The 20,182-nt window shown below is 49.0% G+C and overlaps 1 protein-coding gene across 1 annotated transcript; it reads left to right on the top strand.

The window, feature by feature from the left end:
* The first annotated feature begins 1,829 nt into the window (after window positions 1–1,829).
* Window positions 1,830–15,782, top strand: ATP5F1E (ATP synthase F1 subunit epsilon). Its single transcript, XM_075347758.1, has 3 exons — window positions 1,830–1,950; window positions 14,620–14,747; window positions 15,645–15,782. The coding sequence occupies exons 1-2, from the start codon at window positions 1,919–1,921 to the stop codon at window positions 14,741–14,743; spliced, it is 156 nt and encodes a 51-aa protein (XP_075203873.1). The 5' UTR covers window positions 1,830–1,918; the 3' UTR covers window positions 14,744–14,747; window positions 15,645–15,782.
* The last annotated feature ends 4,400 nt before the right edge of the window (window positions 15,783–20,182 follow it).

The following is a 20,182-nucleotide window of genomic DNA, read 5'->3' as shown; positions in this document are numbered from 1 at the left end:
CAGATCCATTGATTATAACGTGTCTGCATAGGTCAGTGATTCTGGTACGTATAAAAACTAGCAAATACATACCAGAATCACTGACATCTGAAACAGGCTTAATATGTATGCCCCCTCAAGTACTGTTGTCTATGCCCCAAGACCCTCCTGTGATGTATATACTGTAGCCCCAGCCCCTCCTGTGCTGTATATACTGTAGCCCCCAGCCCCTCCTGTGCTGTATATACTGTAGCCCCCAGCCCCTCCTGTGATGTATATACTGTAGCCCCCAGCCCCTCCTGTGCTGTATATACTGTGGCCCCCAGCACCTCCCCTATATATACAGTGTGTGTGTGTATATATATATATATATATATATATATATATATATATTATAGTATATAAAACCCCCATCCTCCCTTGTGATACATATACAGCGGTGTCAGTGTGCACTGTGCTTTGATAGGTCTGTTGAAGTGTTGCCAAGTGATCACATGCCGAGGAGGAGCTGGATAGAGACAAGCGGGGTAGGTGAGTGCGGCTACTGCCGGCTTCCCCATATTATTACCTCCAATGTGTGTATATGTATGATGTATATATCATTGTATGTCAGTGCAGATGACTGTGTATAGATTTGTCTGTTTATATGTATTTTAGGGAATTTGTCTTCAAATATGTACCATATATGTGCGTATGCCTGTGCCCACGATCAGGACTCGCTGTATCCTGGAGGCAGCATGTCCTGATCTGCGGGGCTGCACGTCTCCTCCGCAGGAGACCACAGCTGCCTGTGCCCACGATCAGGACTCGCTGTATCCTGGAGGCAGCGGGTCCTGACCTGCGGGGCTGCACCTCTCCTCCGCAGGAGACCACAGCTGCCTGTGCCCACGATCAGGACTCGCTGTATCCTGGAGGCAGCGGGTCCTGACCTGCGGGGCTGCACGTCTCCTCCGCAGGAGACCACAGCTGCCTGTGCCCACAATCAGGACTCGCTGTATCCTGGAGGCAGAGGGTCCTGACCTGCGGGGCTGCACGTCTCCTCCGCAGGAGAACGCAGCTGCCTCTGCCCATGATCAGGGTTCAGTGCGCTGCGGTCTCCTGCTGTGTTCTCCCTACGGAGGACGCATGCAACTGCAGCAAACAATTGATATGCTGCAGTCTGGAAAGACGCTCCGCAGGTCAGTGTTTGCTGCAGAAAAAACAAGCAAAGTGGGCACGGGGTTTCTAGAAATCCCTTCACTGTGCTTGTACTGTACAATGCGGGTTTTAGACACAGCAAAAACACGCTACATCCAAAATACTGCAAATACTGATCGTGGGCACGCAGCCTTAAACAATGTGATCAGCAGTGCTGAAAAGAATTGGATGTGGGCATCACAGATTGCAAAATGGGTGTGGACGCGCGCCGCATACTTTGTCCCTCTTTCTCATCTTTAATGTTGGGAGGTATGTGCACCTGCTATGTGCCATACTTCTGTGTGTTTTAACCAAAAAATCTGGTGCATACATCTACAGTAAAGCAAAGTGGATGAAGAGGTAAAGTGTAGCTGTGTTCCACGTTTATATTGCACAGTGCCTGCCTTTATTTACTGGCACCATTTCTGCTTGGCTGCTGCTTGGGGACATATTGTACTACACAAAATGACGGACTGATTCTATTTTCACTTGCCAATGTTAAACTGGCTGTCAATAAAGCTGTAACAAAAAAAAAAAAAACTAACCGGATGATGCCCCGGACTCCCAATATTATCTCTTCTGATTGGTCAGTTTTAGCCGGCTCCTGCTCACGATTGGCTAACTCGGGATTACGTGATGATTGGTTGACTGGTGTTTGTCCTCTCTTCTGATTGGTTGTTGTCAGCGCGTCTATCCTCTTCCTGTCGCGTTCTCCTCCTGACCTTCTGTGTGTAGTTTCGGGCAGTGGACGGCGGCTGGCATCATGGTGGCGTACTGGAGACAGGCAGGACTCAGGTGAGGGTGGTGAGAGCCATATATCAGAGGGACAGACCGTGTACATTGCCTCTGCGGGCATAGTATGGCCGAGCTCTGCTCCCCTTCCTCACTGACTGCCACAGTACTGCAGACCACGTGATGAGGGGATATCTAGGGATTCTCATTAGTGCTGTGCTCTGTCACCCCCAAGTATTAAAGCTCCTGTGATACAGGCCACTTACCCCTATAAAGGCTTCCTGGCACTGATGGGGCATTAGGAACAGGTAATGTGCAAGGGGGGGGGGGGGGGGGGTTGGGTCACCATTGCCCCAAGTGTTTGGTTCTCTGTGATGTCCTCTCACTTCATGTTGAGGTCCACGTCTTGCAGATAGGCACTGCCTGAGCCCGGCCTATGTATGTGCAGTGTTAGAGCGCACAGTGCGGGGTGGATGTGTTCTTGTCCTCTGCGGACGCCAAGTGCGACACTTGAGTAATGCGTATTTTCTCTGTGTCCAAATCACTGCGTTGTACAGAACTAACCGTGAATGGGATGAATAGAAATCTGCGCACTGCGCTTCCCTTTTAGGCTATGTGCGCACTTACTGGATTTTGCCGTGGATTTTTTGCGGATTTGCTGCATGTTTCGCTGCAGAAAATGTTCATAACATCTCTGCAGTGAATCACCAGCAAATCCTATGGAGAAAAAAAATCCTGTGCGCACTGGGCGGAATTTGACAGCTGCATGTTTTGCTGCGGGAATCCCGCAGCAAAAACAATTGCATGTCACTTCTTTTCCGCACATCGCTGCGGGATTTCACTCCATTGACTCCAATGTTAATCGTGAAATCCCACAGGGAATAACGCAGGCAGCAAATTCTGTGTGGTTCACTGCGTTTTCCTGCGTTATTCCCTGCGGTATTTCGCAGTTTACCTCCGGTAATGTACATCGCCTGTCTGCAGTTTTGCAGGGAAGTGATGTCATTACAGGAAGAGGAAGCCGTGCAGAGAGTAAACACAAACACATCACAGACATAGAACACATCACAGACATAGAACACATCACAGACATAGAACACATCACAGACATAGAACACATAGACACAGACATAGAACACATAGACACAGACGTAGAACACATAGACACAGACGTAGAACACATAGACACAGACGTAGAACACATAGACACAGACGTAGAAGACACAGACGTAGAAGACACAGACACGTAGAAGACACAGACACGTAGAACACATAGACACAGACACGTAGAACACATAGACACAGACACGTAGAACACATAGACACAGACACGTAGAACACATAGACACAGACACGTAGAACACATAGACACAGACACGTAGAACACATAGACACAGACACGTAGAACACATAGACACAGACACGTAGAACACATAGACACAGACACGTAGAACACATAGACACAGACACGTAGAACACATAGACACAGACACGTAGAACACATAGACACAGACACGTAGAACACATAGACACAGACACGTAGAACACATAGACACAGACACGTAGAACACATAGACACAGACACGTAGAACACATAGACACAGACACGTAGAACACATAGACACAGACACGTAGAACACATAGACACAGACACGTAGAACACATAGACACAGACACGTAGAACACATAGACACAGACACGTAGAACACATAGACACAGACACGTAGAACACATAGACACAGACACGTAGAACACATAGACACAGACACGTAGAACACACATAGAAAGAAAACGGAAATATAGAAAAAAAAGAACGTGGGCTCCGCTGCATATTTACCGTCCAGCCGAGGTAAGCACACAGCGGCGGCCCGGTATTCTCAGGCTGGGGAGGGCGAGGGGCAGGGTTAATGTCCCCCGCCTCACTCCCCCTCCGGCAGCCGAGAATATCAGCCGCAGCTGCCCCGGGACTGTCACATGCATTATGCGGCACTACCGGAGTGTCCCCGGCTCTTCTTGCTGCCGTGTAGCAGTGGTGGCAAGGTAATACAAGGGGTTAATGGTGGTGGATCACTGCCATTAACTCCAGGCTTGATCATGGCAGCGTCTATGTGACAGCTGACATGATCAACCCGTAAGTAAAGTGAATAAAACACAGACACCGAAAAATCCTTTATTTTAAATAAAACAAACAAGCCTCGTTCACCCTTTTATTAACCCCTCCCGCACCAAAGCTCCGACGTAATCCACAGGTCCTGCGCTGCTTACATCCAGCCGCGACTGTCACAGACACAGCGCTGAATGAATGCAGCAGACAGCAGAGGTAATTACCGGTCATTTCCCACGGCCGGTAATGTGAACTCACTGCCGACCGTGGGAAATGTAGCGATCTGTCCTCTATCTATCCCTCTATCTATTCTTCTGTCTATCTATCTACTATCTCAGAATTAAATGACTTTTTTTTTCCAATGTGCTTTATTGCATTGAATGCAATAAAGCACATCCTAACCCACACGCGGCAATACCGCGAACAATACTGTGGCAAACCGCATGCGGTTTTCGGGTGCGGCTTGCCGCGTTTTTTTACCGCGGGTGCGGTAATCTTTGAGAGCATGCGGAATTTTCTCAAGAAAATTCCATTTCCCAGTGCGCACATAGCCTTACTCTGCGTAAACTGATCTGCGGTGCTTTTTTCCGGGCTGCAGCATGTTGTCAGTTTCTCTTGCGGATATGCTGAGGTTTCTGTGCGGAATTTCCCCCTAACCCTGCATTAGATGCAGTTTACAAAAAAACTCGTGTTATAAGTCTTTATGCAATGTAAATGCATCTAAACATTTGATGTATCGATAAAGTTAATTGAAAGACAGGAAGCAGAGCAAACAGGAAGTTGATCAAAGTAATGTCCTGCCCCCTATATATTGTACACTTGTACCCTTTTGTGCCTTTCATACTTTTCATACTTCTCTGATCCACCCGTGCGTGTTACTGCTTTCACACTTCCTTCTTTTTCCCTCGGTCACAATCTGTAGCTTTGAGAAAAAAACTGAATCCTGCAAAATAATTTGCAGGATTCAGTTTTTTCCATAGACTTGTATTAGGGTACTTTCACTCTTGCGTTGTTTTCCTTCAGTTGCAATCCGCTGTTTTGGAAAACAGCGGAATCCGTTAACGGATTCCGCTGTTTCCCATAGACTTGTATGGATGACGGATTGTGCTAAAAGTACCTGCGTTTCTTCCGCTGAGCAGAAGGAACGCAGCATGTAACGTTAATTGCTTGCATTAAAATGACGCCGAGCAGCGGATTCCATTACATCCGTCAATAGTTATAATGGATCCCTATGGTGGCGGATTCCGTTGTAAAGTGCTTTACAACGGAATCTGCCGCTGGATTCCATTCATTTCTACTGAGCATACCCAGAATGAAAAAAACAACAAAAACGGAGCAGACGCATTCTGGTAGACGGACGCCAAACGGATGCAGCGGGTCCATTATTTCACAGGAATCAGCTAACGGATTCCTGTGAAATAACGGACCCGTTGCATCCGTTGACAACACAAAAATAACGGATGCGTCAAAACGTCGCAGCAACGGACCCAGCGGATTCAACCCAACGCAAGTGTGAAACTAGCCCTAACGACGGATTATGACTGATGGCCCTGCGTTGCATCCGTTTTGCGACGGATCTGTCGTGGAATGACTGACTGTCGGGCGGAAGCAACGCACAGTGTAACATTTTTTGTGTGTGTCGAAAAAACTGACAGCGACGGATCCGTCGGCATCTGTCGTGTGTTATAATGGAAGCCTATGGGCGTCGTAATCCGTGAATTGACTAGCATGGCAAATAACATTTACCGGCTAAAACACATTGTACAACCGACACTATCTGCGACGGATTAGTCGCATCACTCACAAAACGGATTGTGACTGATGTAAAAAAAAAAAAAAAAGTGTGAAAGCGGCGTTAAACTCTTGACAACGCAATCTAACGCACTCTGGCATGGATCGCGCCGTTCCTCACTGTCATCAGCAGCTCTGTGACGTGATCACAGGACACCAATAGGTTGGCATGACAGTGATGATGACCCCTGTTCCTGTGACTCACTTCCTGTGAATGCTGGCACTCACAGGAGAACAGCATTTCTGCTGTACAGAGCTATGCTGACATATCGCTCTGATCGGCACAAGGGATCAGACAGCAGGCATAATGTTCCCTAAGGGGACTCGTTAAATGAAAAAAAAATGAAAGAAAAAAGTTAAAATTGCCCGTCTTTGCCCCATTTAAAAATAAAACCATAACAAAAATACTTTTTTTATCGCCGGTTTCAGAAATGCCCAATAAATCAAAATATAAAATCAATTAATGTGAGCAGTAAAGGGTGTAGCAAGAAAAAAAAAAAATCAAAACTCCTGAATTGTTTTTGTTTTTTTGGTCCTCACAACATTGAATTAAAATGCAATAACTGGTGATCAAAACAGGTTGGGATCAGATAGTGATGTCCTGTTTTAGGCCTAAAACACACTTCCGCAAAAAAAAGTCTGTATTACACGGTCCGTTTTTCGGGTCCGTGTTTCGTTTTTTTGGGGCGTTTCTCCAGTACGTATGGCATCCGTGTGATGGCGTATGGGAGCCGTGTATACGTGTGAAATGCCCGTGTTTGTGTGTAAAATGCCCGTGTATGTGTACGTGGAATGTCCGTTTGTGTGTTGCACAATGTCGTTGATACATGTCGGCTGACAGCAGACAGAGTTGCGCGATGAGAATGAACTCGGGTGAACTTCACCCGACTTCATTGTCATGCCGCGGCTCTGTCTGTGTGCCGCTTACTGATTAGCGGTCACCTGTGAAGGATTCACCAGTGACCGCTAATACCCCGAGAGACTGAAGTGAGCAGCCCTCTCTCATACTTACCGCTCCCCGATCACCAGCGCGGCGAGGAACAGCTGTGCAGAGAATACGTGGCAACAATTACTTTGAATATGCCGGCCGCTCATTAATCAATCTCGTATTCCCTGCTTTCCCCACCCACAGACGCATGTGATTGGTTGCAGTAAGACACACCCCCCACGCTGAGTGACAGCTGTCTCACTGCACCCAATCACAGCAGCCGGTGGGTGTGTCTATAGTGTGCAGTAAAATAAATAAATAATTAAAACGGCGTGCGGTCCCCCCCAATTTTAATACCAGCCAGATAAAGCCATACGGCTGAAGGCTGGTATTCTCAGGATGGGGAGCCGTTATGGGGAGCCCCCCAGCCTAACAATATCAGTCAGCAGCCGCCCAGAATTGCCGCATCCATTATATGCGACAGTTCTGGGACTGTACCCGGCTCATCCCGAATTGCCTTGGTGCGTTGGCAAATCGGGGTAATAAGGAGTTATTGGCAGCCCATAGCTGCCACTAAATCCTAGATTAATCATGTCAGGCGTCTCCCCGAGATACCTTCCATGATTAATCTGTAAATTACAGTAAGTTAACACACACACCCGAAAAATCCTTTATTAGAAATAAAAAACACAAACATATACCCTGGTTCACCAATTTAATAAGCCCCAAAAAGCCCTCCATGTCCGGCGTACTCCAGGATGGTTCAACGTCGCTTCCAGCTGTGCTGCATGGAGGTGACCGGAGAAGCAGCAGACACCGCCGCTCCTGTCAGCTCCACGCAGCTAATAAAGGGAATAGCGCATCCAGAAATCGGAAAGTGTAGTAACAAAAAAAAAACGTTTTGAACATGGATATAGATCATCATCCGCCTAAATCAAAATTTACCCCTTCACCTATGGGCGTTTTTCATTTTTGTTTTTTCCTCCCCCTTCTTCCAAGAGCCATAACTTTTTCTGCTTTTTTGTTTGTTTTTTTTGTTTTTTTTTTCTTCCCATCAATACAGCCATATGAGGGCTTGATTTTTGTGCAGGACGAGTTGCACTTTTGAATGACCCCGTTCATTCTGCCCCATATCGTACTGGAAAATGGGGGAAAAAAATTCCAAGTGCGGTGAAATTGCAAAAAACAAAGTGCAATTCGACAATTGTTTTTTATTCACCGTGTTCACTATATAGTAAAACACCTGGCATTATGATTCCCCAGGTTGGTATGAGTTCTTAGACACCAAACAGGAATAGTTTTACTTTTATCTAAGTGGTGTAAAAAAAAAAAATACGCTTTTGTCACCATTTTCCAAGACCCGCAGTGTTCTCATTTATCAGGATCCGTGGCTCAGTTATGGCTTATTTTTTGTTTATTGAGCTGGTGATTTTAATATCATTGTAGTGTAGATGCAATGTTTTGATCTCCTATTATTGCATTTTAATGCAATGTTGCGGTGACCAAAAAATATTCTCGTGTGTTTTTTTTTTTTTTCTTGCTATGCCCTTTACCAATCAGATTAATTGATTTTATATTTCGATGGCTCAATCATTTCTGAATGTGGGGACTCAAAGTGTGTGTGTGTGTGTGTGTGTGTGTGTGTGTGTGTGTGTGTGTGTGTGTGTGTGTGTGTGTGTGTGTGTGTGTGTGTGTGTGTGTGTGTATTTAGGTTGTTTTTTTGTTATACTAGTCTTCCTGGGGGACTTTATCCCTGTACACTCTGATTGCTTCTGCAGATCAAAGCGATGCTTCAGCAGTAGAGATGAACAGACCCATGGAAATTCAGTTTGGTGGATTCGCCTGGACTTTAGATTGTTTGGTTTGTGACCTGAACCCCATTGGAAGTCACTAACTGGGCAGTTGGTGGTTTCATCCACATGTAGCCATAAGCAGATTACTTCTGAGGGCGGGCGGAGGTTCCCCCTCCACTGGGTTGACCACCGAGCATACATGCTCGCGCAAGTGGTCAGTATACGTAAGGCACCCAAACTCCAACCCCGAACTGTGATTTTTCTTTTTACGTCTATGTTCAGGTTCACTCCTCTCTATTCAGCATCGCTCTGAATAGCAGAAATGCTGATCTCCTGTGAGTGAAGCCTGTTAGCTGCACATGTTGGCTGAACATATCAGCATACACATGTTGAGAATAATGCTGCTGCTTGAGCCCGCGTCAAAGGGACCAGCACGGTCGAGGATAGATATGTATGTATGTATGTATGTATGTATGTATGTATGTGTGTGTGTATATATATGTATGTATATGTATATGTCCTTGGATTTGAAGGGGTTAAAGACTCCTTTCCTTATGGGGTGTCTTGTGCTGCACCACTCTGCTACATAATATGACCTTTCTTCCATCAGGCATCACATGACACAAGGGGACCTCATTGTCCATAGTAACCTGAGCCTGGCTATAGCTTTGTGCTACTGGAGAATGAATTCTGGGATCTGATTGTCTTTCTTTAGTAACCTCTATTGTTTTCCATGTGACGTCGGTAATACTGCATTTCTCCAGTGGGGGCGCTGCAGGGAATTGAGCACCTGATGCCAGGACATCCTGTGATTGTCTTATTATGTGTATTCTCTTTTTCTTTGTCGCTCCATTGGGAGACCCAGACAATTGGGTGTATAGCTACTGCCTCCGGAGGACACACAAAGTATTACACTTAAAAGTGTAAAGCCCCTCCCCTCTGCTATACACCCTCCCGTGCATCACGGGCTCCTCAGTTTTTATGCTTTGTGCGAAGGAGGCACACATCCACGCAAGCTCCACAATTTGGTCAGCAGCAGCTGCTGACTAGATCGGATGGAAGAAAAGAGGGCCCATAACAGGGCCCCCAGCATGCTCCCTTCTCACCCCACTGAGTCGGCGGTGTTGTTAAGGTTGAGGTACCCATTGCGGGTACACAGGCAGGAGCCACATGCTGTTTTCCTTCCCCATCCCTTATGGGCTCTGGGCGAAGTGGGATCCTATCCGGTCATCCAGGCACTGGGACCGGCCTCCATCCGCAGCCCCTGTGGATTCTGCCGGACGGAGACGGAGTATCATCAGGGACAGGGCCCTGCATCTACAGGTACTCTGTGTCCCCTTGGGGACGGTGCATAGAGCACCTTGGCCTCAGACGCTGCAGCGCCCGAGGTGATTTGTATGACGCCGGGACTACCGCGCCGACCGCGCCTGCCTGCCGGCCGCGGTTTATAACTTTAGTCCCCGGCTTTTGCGGCCTAGTGCCTTTTCACTCCCGCCCACGGCCCTGCCAGTCAGGGGGAAGGGCGGGACGGTCGGTCTAATGCCGACAGTGAGAGCTGGAGCACACTTCGCTGTCCTCCATCACCCTCACTATGCACTCTGCGGCGCAGAGGTACTCAGTGTCCCCGTGGGGACGGTGCATGGAGCACCTTGGCAGATTGGGCAGTGACTGCTGGATTGATACGGTACTACCGCGCCGACCGCGCCTGCCGGCCGGCCGCGGTATTTAACTTTAGCTCCCGGCTTTTGCGGCCTAGCGCCTTAAACTCCCGCCCCTGGCCCTGCCAGTCAAGGGGAAAGGGCGGGACGGTCAGTCGGAGGCTAACAGTGAGGGCTGGAGCACACTTGGCTGTCCTCCGCCCCCCTCACGTTTTCACTCAGGGCACCAGATTCCCGCACTTTTGGGGTTACGCCCACGGCTCCCCCCTCCACTGTATACGCCGACAGCCATGTTTTAAGCAGCACATACTGCTTCAGGGTCGGTACGCCAGGGGGCTTCTTCCTGATGCTGGGCCCCCTAGAGTGATGAAATGTATATATGGATATATATGTTTGTATGCAGTTTCACAGTTCGGCTGTACATATGTATCCTCAGTGATCGCTGTGAACATTGCTCGGGCCATGGGGCACTCGCTCAGCCGGAGCCGGGGGCACTGGTTGAACTCCGCCGGCGTTACCTGTCCAGGCGGCAGGGACAGAGTTGCAGCTTTGCTGAGAAACTCTGAGTCATTTTCACTATCCATGTCTCAGGCTATGGACAAATGGTCGGCTAAGAGACTAGGAGTTTGCAGTCCAGACCGGTCCCTTACACAGGCCCCGGGCACTGCGGGATTGCCCCAGGCCTCTATCGGTCTGCGACGAAGCGTGTTCCTGGGGTGGCCTCTAGTTATGACGTGGGGTACTCCAGCACGAACCGCAGTCCCAGTCCGGCTAAGCAGCCTTGCTTGGAATCTTCCCCGACTTCTTCAAGGGTCTCAGCTTGAGGACCCTCTAGAGGATAGGGCGGAGGTCGCAACCCAGGACTCTGTGCGGACGTGGCTCTAAAGGCTTCACAGATACTGTACAGAAGCACACCTTCCCGGACAAGCGTTTTACTGAACGCCTTATAACACACGTTGTCCCTTCCCCTCTGACGTTGTTAAGGTTTGGGCTCCGTGTCATAAGGTGCCCTCCAGTCTCTTGACTGGCGGCTAGATCAGTAGTAGCAGTGGCTGACGGGTCCACGCTCAAGAATGCCACGGACAGACAGATAGACCTCCTAATGAGATCCATCTATGAACCCATAGGCGCGTCCGTTGCCCCAGCCTGTGCAGGGGCGGGCACTCCAGGCTATCTCAGCTGCTCTGTCTCAGATTAATGCGGTCTGCTCCGCATTTAGCGTCTTTGACGTCTCAGGCGGTGGTGTTTTCATTCTCCGCCGTGCACAGAGAACCTTTCCTGTATGGAGGCCCAGGTCAGGGGAGTGGTCCCCACGTGTCCAAGACCGATGTAGGAGACATTCTGTCTTACGGTCACAGGATAGAGCTCAGTTCTCGTCCTCCGACTCGTTGCTTCAGAGCATCTCCGTCCCACGAGCGAGCCGATGCATTTCCAGGCGGTGAACACCAGATAGGACGGATCACTCCACCCCGTTCTGGACTTCACACTGCTCAACGGACAGAGAACCTGACGGTTCCGGATGGAATCTCTCCGCTTTGCCATCGCCTTTGATGGCCCAAGGAGGCTTCCTAGCATCAATCGACATCAGGGATGCTTATCTCCACGTGCCGATTGTACCAGGATTTCAGCGCTTCCTGCGCTTCGCCACGAACACCTTCAGTTCGTGGCACTAACTCTCGGCCTGGCGACAGCCCCACGGGCCTTCACCAAGGTCATGACAACGGTGGTAGCGGTCCTACACTCTCAGGGACACTCGGTGATCCTTTACTTAGACTATCTGCTGGTCAAGGCTCCCTCTCGGGGGGCATGCCAACACAGCCCGAACATTGCTCTAGAGACTCTCCAGAGATTCGGGTGGATCATCAATTTCCCAAAGTAAAGATTGACACCGGCCCAATCACTGACATATCTGAGCATGGAGTTTCATATTCTCTCAGCGATAGTGAAGCTTCCGCTGGACATACAGCGTTCACTACAGACAGGGGTGCAATCGCTCCTTCGAGCCCAGTCACACCCTTTGAGGCGCCTCATACACTTCCTAGAGAAGTTGGTGGCAGCAATGGAGGCAGCTAAGTTTGCGCAGATTCGTCTGCGCCCACTTCATTGGGACTTTCTCCGCAAATGGGACAGCAAATTGACGTCCCTCGACAGGAACGTTGCTCCTTCTCGGGCAGCCAAGGCATCCCTTCAGTGGTGGCTTCTTCTCACTTCTTATCGAAGGCAAATTCCTTCCTGCCCCCATCCGGGGCTGTGGTCACGGCTGACGCGAGTCTGTCAGGGAGTCTTCCCCCGCCACAGGGATCAGGGTACATGGACTCAACAGAGTCCTCCCTCCAGTTCAGGAGGTGAGGGCAGTGTATCTAGCCCTAAAAGCGTTCCAGCCATGGCTGGAATGCAGGCAGATCCGATTTCAGTTGGACATCGCCACGGCGGTGGCATACATCAACCACCAAGGCGGCACAAGCACTCGGCAAGCCTTCCAGGAAGTCCGGCGGATTCGGCTGTGGGTGGAAGCCACAGCCTCCACCATCTCCGCAGTTCACATCCCGGGCGTAGAAAACTGGGAAGCAGTCTTTCTCAGTCGCCGGGCATGGATGCAGGGGAATGGTCTCTTCACCCGGACGTGTTTCAAGAGATTTGTTGCCGCTGGGTGAAGCCGAACGTCGACCTATTGGCGTCCCGGCACAACAACAAGGTCCCGGCATTCATGGCACGTTCTCAAGACCAGATTGGTCGCAGTTTCCACTGCCTTACGTATTCCTCCTCTGGCGATGCTGCCCAGAGTGTTACGCAAGATCAGATCCGACTGCCGCCGCGCCATCCTCGGCGCTCCAGACTGGCCGAGGAGGTCGTGGTACCCGCATCTGTGGCATCTCACGGTAGGCCAACCGTGGACACTACCAGGCCGGCCAGACTTGCTATCTCAAGGACCATTTTTCCATCCGAATTCTGCGGCCCTCAACCTGACTGCGTAGCCTTTGAGTCCTGGATCCTAGCGTCTTCAGGGTTATCTCAAGAGGTCATTACCACTATGAGACAGGCCAGGAAACCAACGTCCGCCAAGATCTACCACAGGACGTGGAAGATCTTCTTATCCTGGTGCTCTGATCAGGGTTTTACTCTGGCCATTCGCCTTGCCCACTTTTCTGTCCTTCGAGCCAATGAGGGATATTTCTCTTTCACGCTTTTCGCAGAAGGTGGTCTTCCTAGTGGCAGTCACGTCACTCCGCAGAGTGTCTGACATAGCAGCACTGTCATGCAAAGCCACCCTTCCTGGTGTTTCACCAGGACAAGGTGGTTCTGCGTCCGGTTCCGGAATTTCTCCCGAAGGTGGTATCCTCTTTTCATCTCAATCAGGATATCTTCTTACCTTCTTTTTTGTCCTCATCCAGTTCACCGATGTGAAAAGGATTTGCACTTGTTAGGTCTGGTGAGAGCACTCAGACTCTACATTTCTCGTACGGCGCCCCCGCGCCGCTCGGATGCGCTCTTTGTCCTTGTCGCTGGCCAGCGTAAAGGGTCGCAGGCTTCCAAGTCAACTTGGCTCAGTGGATCAAGGAACCAATTATTGAAGCCTACCGTTCTGCTGGGCGTCCGGTCCCTTCAGGGCTGGAGGCCCATTCTGCCAGAGCCGTGGGTGCGTCCTGGGCATTGCTGCACCAGGCTACGGCTCAGCAGGTGTGTCAGGCGACTACCTGGTCGAGTCTGCACACTTTCACGAAGCACTATCTAGTGCATACCTACGCTTCGGCAGATGCCAGCTTAGGTAGGCGAGTCCTTCAGGCGGCGGTTGTCCACCTGTAGGAAGGAGCCGTTTTACGGCTCTTTTACCGAGGTATTCTTTTACCCACCCAGGGACTGCTTTTGGACGTCCCAATTGTCTGGGTCTCCCAATGGAGCGACAAAGAAGGGAATTTTGTTTACTTACCGTAAATTCCTTTTCTTCTAGCTCCAATTGGGAGACCCAGCACCCGCCCCTGTTCCCTTCGGGCTGTTGTTCTTGGTTATGGTTTCAGTTCTCCGAACATCCTTCGGATTGAATTTACCTTAGACCAATTTATAAGTTTCCTCCTTCCTGCTTTTGCACCAAAACTGAGGAGCCCGTGATGCACGGGAGGGTGTATAGCAGAGGGGAGGGGGCTTTACACTTTTAAGTGTAATACTTTGTGTGTCCTCCGGAGGCAGTAGCTATACACCCAATTGTCTGGGTCTCCCAATTGGAGCTAGAAGAAAAGGAATTTACGGTAAGTAAACAAAATTCCCTTCTTTTCCTGGAACTTCTTTTGAGGAGCTTTAAGACTCTGGTTGATGGTGGGGTTGGGGACTATTGACCTCTGTTCGCTGACTCCCATACACCTCATGGATGGGGATTATTATCAGAGGAGACTGCGGTTTAGCTCCGCTCACATAACTTGGGTCTAGACATGATTACCTTACATCTTCTCCATCTCTTCACAGCTACATCCGCTACTCTCAGATCTGCGCCAGGGCGGTGAGAGCGGCTCTGAAACCACAATTCAAAGCGGAGGCCGAAAAGGTATCAGCCGCCAACGTCAAGCTCATCAAACCGAAGAAAGAGTAATGGGGTGAGCGCTGGTCCTTAGTGCCGGGCGGATGGAAAGTCTGCGCCCAGTAAATATAAGGCGTATGGATTATGTTCCCAGACAATAAAAGGTGGATGAAGGGCTGTGGCGCAGCGTGGCTGAGAACAGCTTGTCCACAGATTGTGGCAAGAACAAGTTAAAAGCAGGGAACCCCCCCCCCCCCTTCCTGTCCTCCACCTGTCCTCCACAGATGGAGGTAATCACCCTGTAGGTTTGCTGCACACGGCTGCCGCTGCTGAGCCACACAATTATGGAGTCAACGCCACCTGCAGTCCATAAAGCTGTATTACACCCATATCTAAGATGCTACCCAGCCTGAGGTTTTAGACACTTCTGCAGCTTTCCCTTTAAATTTTCTATATCTATGGCTGGGTCACAACTAGAAGACTCTCAGCTTTAAAGTAAACTTGAGATGGTGATTGTAGCTGCAATCCAGAGTGAGAGATGGCCATTAGTAGCCAGGACTTGTCATACATGCCACCCTTCATGGACCTATGAAATCTGTCCTTGGCAGGGAAAGAAAGGGTTTGCACTGTAGTATTGCCTCCTTATGTAATGCCACTGGTCTTGCAGGATGACTGCATAGAAATCTAGTATTACATGGCCGTGAATGAAATCCGTCCTGTTCACCAGAGAGGTTTGATGACCCCGAGTCCCGCTGTTGGGTTATACTAAGGGAAGGCACATTCAGGCCGGTGTTTCCTCTGCAGCAGCCATTCAGATGACAAACTATTGTATTACATGCATGACCACAGAGAAACATCTATTCTGGTTTATATAGAGGCATTGTAAGTGGGTGACCCCTGTCGCTGCTCTCTGTGGTGGTCTTGTACAATTCCCTACTCTTCTGTGCAGTGACTGTAATTGTTCATCTTTCAGATCCTCCATACCAGAATGTCAATGCGGAACAAGAAGATTCCCCCGGAGCCGCCCCGTCTGCGTCTGACCATGTCGCTGTCCCTGTCCTGATGTAAACTGAATACATGAGTGAATAAATTGGGATGTATTATTTGTAAATGTCTCCTGTCTTTTCACTTCTTCTATGAATAGACTTTAATTGTAAAGTTTAACCTGTCAAACCCACTCCTTTTTATATTGCTGAGCAGTGTTAGGCTTGCGTCAGACGGCAGGAGATTGTCACATGGGAGAAAATCTGATCCATTAATGACATTCTGCTTGTGGGGAAAACCCATCCACTTGCGATTTCCTGGTGCGAGTGCGATCCGATAAAAAAAATCGTATTGCACTCGCACCAGTGTTAATCAATGAGACCGTTTCCTCTGTCCTGTTTTTTTTCTCCACACGAATCGGGCTCTTGGTACAATCGCAGCATGCTGCGTTTTGCACAGAGTCTCGACTCACGTGTGTGTAAAATCGCAATGCTCTCGAGGGGGCGGGTGCTTTCACGAGCGACATCGCTAGCGATGTCGCTGCGTGTAAAGCAGCCTTTACACAATGGTTATGCTGCAAAACCTAGGAGGAAAAAAACTCTTCCTTGACCCAATGGAAATCTATTGGCCCTTATTCAGATGTCCATGGCACAAGTATCTGTTGTCTGTTTTCCATGGACGTCATAGAGAAGCATTCTAGTCTCTGGCTATTTGGCCACATGTACTATTGGTTTGTTTGACAGTATTGTAAATTTGTCACACCTGGCGGGATTTTTGTGCTGATGGATAGATAGTATACAAATGCTATCCATGTGTTCAGTTTTCATAGACTGATTGCAAAGAGACTTGAAGAAAACCTCTTTTTCGGCCTCCAATTTATTTTAAAGGGAAGCTGTCTCCAGATTTGGCGACTATAAGCTCCAGCCACCACCATTCTATCATGCTGTATATAAGACCCCAATCCGCTGTGTAGAACGTAAAAATCACTTTATAATACTCGCCTAAGGGGCGATGCGGTGCGGACTGGTCGGATTGGTGTCTCCGTCCTCCGGTGTCGGCGCCTCCTCTCTCGGCCATCTTTGTCCTCCTTCTGAAGCCTGGGTGCATGATGCGTCCTGTCATCCACACTCGCTGGCATTCAGGTCCTGCCCTGAGCAGGGCAGCTCAAAGTATTGTAGTGCACGGGACCTTAATGCCGGTGAGTGTGGATGACGTTGGACGTGTCATGCACCCAGGCTTCAGAAGGAGGACAAAGATGGCCGAAAGAGAAGCACCGGTAACTGAGAGCGGAGACACTCATCCGACCAGTCTGCACCGAACCCCCCCCATAGGCAAGTATTATAAAGTGATTTTTACGTTCTACACAGCGGCCTCGGTTCTTATATACAGCATGATAGAATGCTATATATAAGGGCCCAGTGGTGGTGGCCACAGCTTATAGTCGCCAAATCTGGTAAAAGGTTCCCTTTAACATATGTAGCAAAACGGATAACACAAGATTTGTTAAAAAAAAAACGAACACCCTGTAAATGAAAGTCTCATCATAGAATCCGGAGATTAAAAATGTTGGTAGAAGGAATACGGGGTTAGGAGCGCGTGCGGTGTAATCACCAAAGAGTCATCATGGCGGCAATCTGCTTTCAGGTCACGCTTTCCTTTCCAGAGCCGACAATTAACCTTCATTGAATATTCACTGCTTTCCCTGCCCACCGGCATGTGTAATTGGTTGCAGTTAGATGCGCCCCTACCCTGAGTGTCATCTGACTGTAACCAATCACAGGCACCAGGACGGCCGGTGGGTGGGGAAAGCAATGCAATTGTCTGTGGGTAAGTATCATGGTATAAAAATAAATGAATAAATAGAACAATTGGCCTATGGCCCCTGTATTCTCATACCAGCACAGATAAAGCTTATGACTGCATCCCCCAGCTGCTAGGCTGTAGCCTGGCCATGTATCAAAATAAGCCCTCGCATGTAATCACCCAGCAGCCGCACACTCTCTTGACAGGAGAGTGCAGCTTCATAGACATACATGCAGATGCACGCTCCTGTCAGTGTGTGTGGCTGCCGGGTAATGCGATGTGAGTCTTGCGCAAGTGTGACTTTGGCCTTACGGTGCGCTCACACGAGCAGCATGAGTATCGTATTGCATCACCCAGCAGCCGCACACTCTCCTGACAGGAGCGTGCATCTGCATGTATTTCTATACAGCTGCACGCTCGTGGCCGGAGAGTGTGCGGCTGCCAGGTGATGCGATGCGAGACTGGTACAAGTTGTACGACTTTGAGCGCACCCTAAGCCCGGAGTCACACACTTGCGTTGAGTCTCGCATCGCATTACCCGGCAGCTGCACACTCTCCTGACAGGAACGTGCATCTGCATGTATGTCTATGCAACTGCACGCTCGTGTCCGGAGAGTGTTCGACTGCCGGGTGTTGCCATGCGAGTCATACGGTTCTTGTGAGTGCACCGTAAGGCTGGAGTCACACTTGCGAGTCTCTCATTGCACCACCCAGCACAGCCTGATGCTCACCAGACATGAGCGTGCAGCTACATAGAACTACATGCAGCCGACCCACTCCTGTCAGGAGAGCGTGTGCGGGAATGCTGGTTTATGCGATGCGAGACTCATTCAAGTCCCTTGGAAGCGTGACTGGCCTAAGAGGAAACGATTATGATATATATTTAAATTAAAAAAAAATAATAATAATTAAAGACGTACGGTCCCCCTGAATTTTCATACCCAGCGAAGATAAAGCTGACTGCTGGGGCTGGTATTCTCAGGCTCTGGAGGTCCAGCCTAAAAATATCAGCTTCCTGCTGCCTGGAATTGTCACATCCATCAGATGTAACAATCCTGGAGCTTTACCTTGCTCTTACTGTTGCCCTGGTGTACTGGCAATCGGGGTAATAAAGAGTTAGTGGCTGCCATTAAGTCCTGGATTAGTAATGGCAGCATCTATGACAACCCATTACTAATCAGTAAGTGACAGTAAATAAACAGACCCCGAAAAAATACTTTATTTGGAATAAAATACAAAAAGACCTCTTTCACCACTTTATTAACCCCAACACACCCTGCAGCTCCGATGTAATCCACACGAGGTCCCATGGTGATTCAGCTCTGTTACATCTGAATATCACAACAAGCGGCCATAGAGCAGCATTGCTGCCCGCTGTGAGTGCACAATGAATGAGCGGTGACTGGATGCAGGAAGACGTGTCACGCAGGCTGGGAGCGCATCTGACTACAACCAATCACAGATGCCAGGCTGGCCAGTGGGTGGGGAATGCCATGCATATGAAATGAGCGACATAGGGGGGCCGCAGGAGCAGTGTACCGGAGCCTTGGGAAGTTATTTTCCCAATTTTTCCTTTTTTAAGTTTTTTTTTTTTTTTTGTTTTTTTTTAATTTTTCAAGATCCGGATCAAACATTTGGAATCCTGGGTCTGGGCCCGGGCAACTTTGAAAGCGCATGGATCCAGACTTTTTTATAGTCCGGGTCTGCCCAGCCATAATTATCACTTAATATTGAGCAGAATTAAGTATGCGGACATTCCCCTGTATCCAGGGTCCTACATATATGCAAACATCCCATACACACATGGGAAATAATAAAAAAACACCTTATACTCACCTCATTCCCATTCCCCCATGGCCTGCATCGGCCTCCCGTGTACGGATGCTCCATACAGCACATGCGGTGATGTGATGTCATTGCGTCTGCTGTGCCTCACACTGATTAGTGGAAGACTGAGGCAGCGGTCCCTCCTCCACCAATGTATTCACCACTGTCTGCATCCTGTGGATGAGGATAGCGGTGACATCGAGTGGTGGAAGAGGGTATGGTGTGACCAGATTGGAAGAGCTAAAAGGTCTAGTATACGGGAATTAGGAAATGAGACTTCTTCCTTCCAGCGCCACCCTTGTCCATGGATGATGTCTGGTATTGCAACTCAACTCCATTTATGTCTATGCAGCTGGGCTGTAAAAACCACACACAGCCAGGTGTGGTGTGGTATCTAGAAGAAAGGGTTCATGGCGTTCTAATTTACTGCACATTTAATAATTTACGTCAAATTTACATAAAATATTTTTTTGCTGAAAAGGCGTTTTCAGCTATGAGTGCTGTGGTGGGGGTTCCCCAGGCTGGTATGATGATCACACATATGCAGTCTGTACAATAAATAAAGACCATGTTGTGACACTATCATTGATATCAGTGTGCAGCTGGTTTCCTTTCTCTTTCTTCACTTCTGCGTTATCTCCAAGGCCCGGACTGTCCTTCCTTCCCTGCATCACCACGGTCTATTCCTCAGCGGGTCACACAGGCCTGTTTACAGTAGACTCTCATTGTCGCTATTGACAGGTCTGTTCTATCTCTTTGGGGAGGGGAGACTGGATCTGAAATACGTGGACTGGTTCTTTACAACCTTATGTACAGTTGCCCCTTCTGAATAAGGGAAGTATAGCGGATGATGGATATGAGTAACTGGCTTATGATAAACCCACATGTCTTGTAATA

This window comes from Anomaloglossus baeobatrachus, chromosome 5 (assembly GCF_048569485.1).
Source record: "Anomaloglossus baeobatrachus isolate aAnoBae1 chromosome 5, aAnoBae1.hap1, whole genome shotgun sequence".
NCBI classification, from domain to species: domain Eukaryota; kingdom Metazoa; phylum Chordata; class Amphibia; order Anura; family Aromobatidae; genus Anomaloglossus; species Anomaloglossus baeobatrachus.
The sequence above is the reverse complement of the archived record's forward strand: the minus strand, read 5'-3'. Positions and strand labels throughout refer to the sequence as shown.